The 3,554-nt window shown below is 50.3% G+C and overlaps 1 protein-coding gene across 1 annotated transcript in view; it reads left to right on the plus strand.

Moving 5' to 3' along the window:
• The first annotated feature begins 2,592 nt into the window (after window positions 1-2,592).
• Window positions 2,593-3,554, plus strand: part of slf2 (SMC5-SMC6 complex localization factor 2) — a 107,814-nt gene continuing 106,852 nt past the window's right edge. Inside the window, exon 1 of the mRNA XM_070876488.1 lies at window positions 2,593-2,907. Within this exon, the coding sequence (XP_070732589.1) occupies window positions 2,873-2,907 (35 nt within the window). The 5' untranslated portion in view covers window positions 2,593-2,872. The remainder of the gene's footprint in view (window positions 2,908-3,554) is intronic.

The raw sequence follows: 3,554 nt of genomic DNA on the forward strand, positions 1-3,554 counted from the left end.
GAGCAGGCTCGAGGGGCTAGATGGCCTACTCCTGTTCCTAATTCTTATGTTCTTATGTTCGTTTGCTGTGAAGGAGCTCCGCAGAGAGCATTTGCTTAGGGAGTCTCATGTCTGGCATGCGAACTTTGTGGCCTGCCCAGCGAAGCTGATCGAGTGTGGTCAGTGCTTCAATGCTGGGGATGTTAGCCTGGTCGAGGACACTAATGTTGGTGCGCCTGTCCTCCCAGGGGATTTGCAGGATCTTGCGGAGACATCATTGGTGATATCTCTCCAGTGACTTGAGGTGTCTTCTGTACATCGTACATGCCTCTGATCCATACAGGAGGGCGGGCATTACTATAGCCCTGTAGACCATGAGCTTGATGGTAGATTTGAACATAAGAACATAAGAAATAAGAACACGAGTAGGCCATATGGTCCCTCTCGCCTGCTCCGCCATTTAATTTGATCATGGCTGATCTGATTATGGACTCAGCTCCACCTCCTTGCCTGCTCCCCATATCCCCTTATCGTTTAAGGGCCTGGTCTTCGAACACTCTTTTCCTCAGGTGGCCGAAGGTTGCACTGGATGCGATGTTGAATCTCGGCATCAATGTCTGCTTTTGTTGATAAGAGGCTCCCGAAGTATGGGAAATGGTCCACGTTATCGAGGGCCGCGCAGTGAATCTTGATGACTGGGGGGCAGTGCTGTGCGGCGAGGATAGGCTGGTGGAGGACCTTTGTCTTACGGATGTTAAGCGTAAGGCCCATGCTTTCATATGCATCGGTGAATACATCGACGATATCCTGGCAGTCGTAGGTAGTCCCTCGAAATCGAGGAAAACTTGCTTCCACTCTAAGACAATAAAATACCTTTTGAAAGGACATTGACCTGAAACGTTAACTCTGTTCCTCGCTCCTCAGATACTGCCTGACTTGCTGATTATTTCCAGCATTTTCTGTTTTTATTTTAGTTGGTGCGCCTGTCCTCCCAGTGGATTTGCAGGATCTTGCGGCGACGTCGTTGGTGATATATCTCCAGCGACTTGAGGTGTCCGCAGTATTTTGCTTTTGTGATATTGAGTGACACTCTAGGAGTTAGAGATTTAACAGTTTATAAGCAATTTGTAGAGCAAGAGGAAAAGGGATTAGGGAATAACAATGGGGAAGGTCTGTGAAAGGGTGGAGTGGTTAAATGACAAAAGGGATGATGGTGCAAGGCAAAAGTAGGTGGTAATGGGACAAATAAACACACGAGGAAGTGTAAAAGGTAACAGCAGAACCATTACCAGCACATGCTGTCTGAGAAAATGGAAGCAGTGGTTATGATCTAAAGTTGTTGAACTGTGTGTGTTCAGGGTGGAAGGCTGTGAGGTGCTGTTACTTGATCGTTGATATAAACCACAAAAAGCAAGCGATCCAGTACTGATCCCTACGGGACCCCACTGGAAACATCCTTCCAGTCACAAAAACATCCATCAATCATTACACTTTGCTTCCTACCTCCAAGCCAATTTTGGATCCAACTTGACACTTTGCCCTGAATCCCATGGGCTTTAACCTTCATGACCAGTCGACCATATGGTACCTTATCAAAAGCCTTGCTAAAGTCCCTACATACTACAGCGTAAGCACTACCCTCATCGACCCTCTTGTTTACCTCCTCAAAAAATTCAATCAGGTTCGTCAAACACGATTTTCCCTTAACAAATCCGTGCTGACTGTCCCTAATTAATCCTTGCCTTTCCAAATGTAGATTTATCCTGTCTTTCAGGATTTTTTCCAATAATTTGTCTGACATCCAGATTTTTTTCTGCCAAAGTGCATGACCTCATACTTTCCAACATTATACTCCATCTGCCATATCGTGCATTACATCCCAAAGTGCTTTGCAGCCAATGAAGTACTGTTGGAAACATGGCAGCCAATTTGCACACAAGCTCCCACAAACAGATAATGACCAAATAATCTTTTTTTTTTTAAATGTTTATTGAGGGATAAATATTGGCCAGGACACTAGGGGATAATTCCACTTGCTCTTCTTTGAAATAATGCCACGGGATCTTTTACATCTATGAGAGCAGATGGGGCAGGGGAGGTTTAACATCTCATCCAAAAGACGGTGACAGTGCAGCACTCCCTCAATACTGCACTTCGTGTGTCAGCCTAGATTTTTGTGCTCAAAGTCTCTGGAGTGGGACTATGAACACACAGCCTTCTGACTCAAGAGTGTGTGAACGAGAGTACTTGCCCACTGAGCTACTGACAATCTAAAAAAATTCCTCCAACAGATGCATTAATAACTTTTTGGGGGCAAAAATTAAGACAATTGGCGGGGTTGGGGGTGGTGAAAGCAACGGTTGAAAGCAAAAAAAAAGCAGAAACATTAAGAGAATTGAGCGGGGGTTGAAATCAACTTTTGCACACTTGCAGAGTCGCGTTGCTTTGCCTTGGCAGACGTTGACTGAGAGACAGAGAGCAGGACGGCCCGCGCGCGCGTGCTGCACGCTGGGGTTGTAGTCCACACCACTGGTTTGAGCGGCAGTCTGCTTCCGGCGAGGAACTACATTTCCCAGGAGCCCCCGCCGTCCGTGTGCGCGAGGTTTCCCACCTCTCTCCCGCCCGGGTCAGGCGCCGCTCCGCTGCCGTTGCGCACTCAGACACACCCAGAGGAAGAGAGGGAGAAAGGGAAGCGGGAAGTGGAGAGTGGAGGCTTTCAACCGAGTGAGGGAAACAAATAAATATATACTTACACACATTCAAAAACAAAATAACCACTTAGGCAAGAGAAGGTTGGACGGAGGGGGGAAGGGAAAAAAAAAAAGATGCATTTGCGGACGGAGTGCGGCCTTGCCTCCTCTTCTCGCCCCGAGCAGTGGATTCGAGTGAAGACATGAAGCAGCGCAAAGCCCTGACTTTCGGCAAAGGGTGAGCGGACGGCCCGGCCGGCGGGGCCTCGGGTTCCAGCGGACGAACGACTGTTTTACAGCGGCTTTATTTAACCGTTCGCCGAGGCGGCTGGGGGGCGGGGCGGAGCGGAGACGGGGCTGAGGGAAAGCCTGGGGCTGTGTGGGGTACCTTGCCCCTCACCACGGCGCTCGGCTCGACTGGCGTGTGGCTGTTATCTCGTGTCCCCGCCCCGCCTCGGTCCCGCTCCTGGTTCCCATCTCCCCGCCACGCCCCCACCTCCTTTTCCCGCCCCCAACGTTTATTTCCCCTCGTCCCCCATCCTTCCTTCCCGGGGTTTAATTACCCTCTTCTCCCCCCCGGGATTTAATTACCCTCTTCTCCCCCCGGGATTTAACTCTCCTCCCTCCCCCGCCGCGGGATTTAACTCTCCTCGATCTTTTCCCCCTCCCCCAGGGATTTAACTCTCCCCCTCTTTCCCCCCCCCTGGGATTTAACTCTCCTCCCTCTTTCCCCCCCCCCCGGGGATTTAACTCTCCTCCCTCTTTCCCCCCCCCGGGGTTTAATTCCACTACCTCCCCCGGGGTTTAATTCCACTACCTCCCCCGGGGTTTAAAACTCCCCTCCCACCCCCGGGTTTTAACTCCGTTCCCCCCCCGGGGTTTAAC

Source organism: Pristiophorus japonicus, chromosome 3 (genome assembly GCF_044704955.1).
Source record: "Pristiophorus japonicus isolate sPriJap1 chromosome 3, sPriJap1.hap1, whole genome shotgun sequence".
In the NCBI taxonomy this organism is placed as follows: domain Eukaryota; kingdom Metazoa; phylum Chordata; class Chondrichthyes; family Pristiophoridae; genus Pristiophorus; species Pristiophorus japonicus.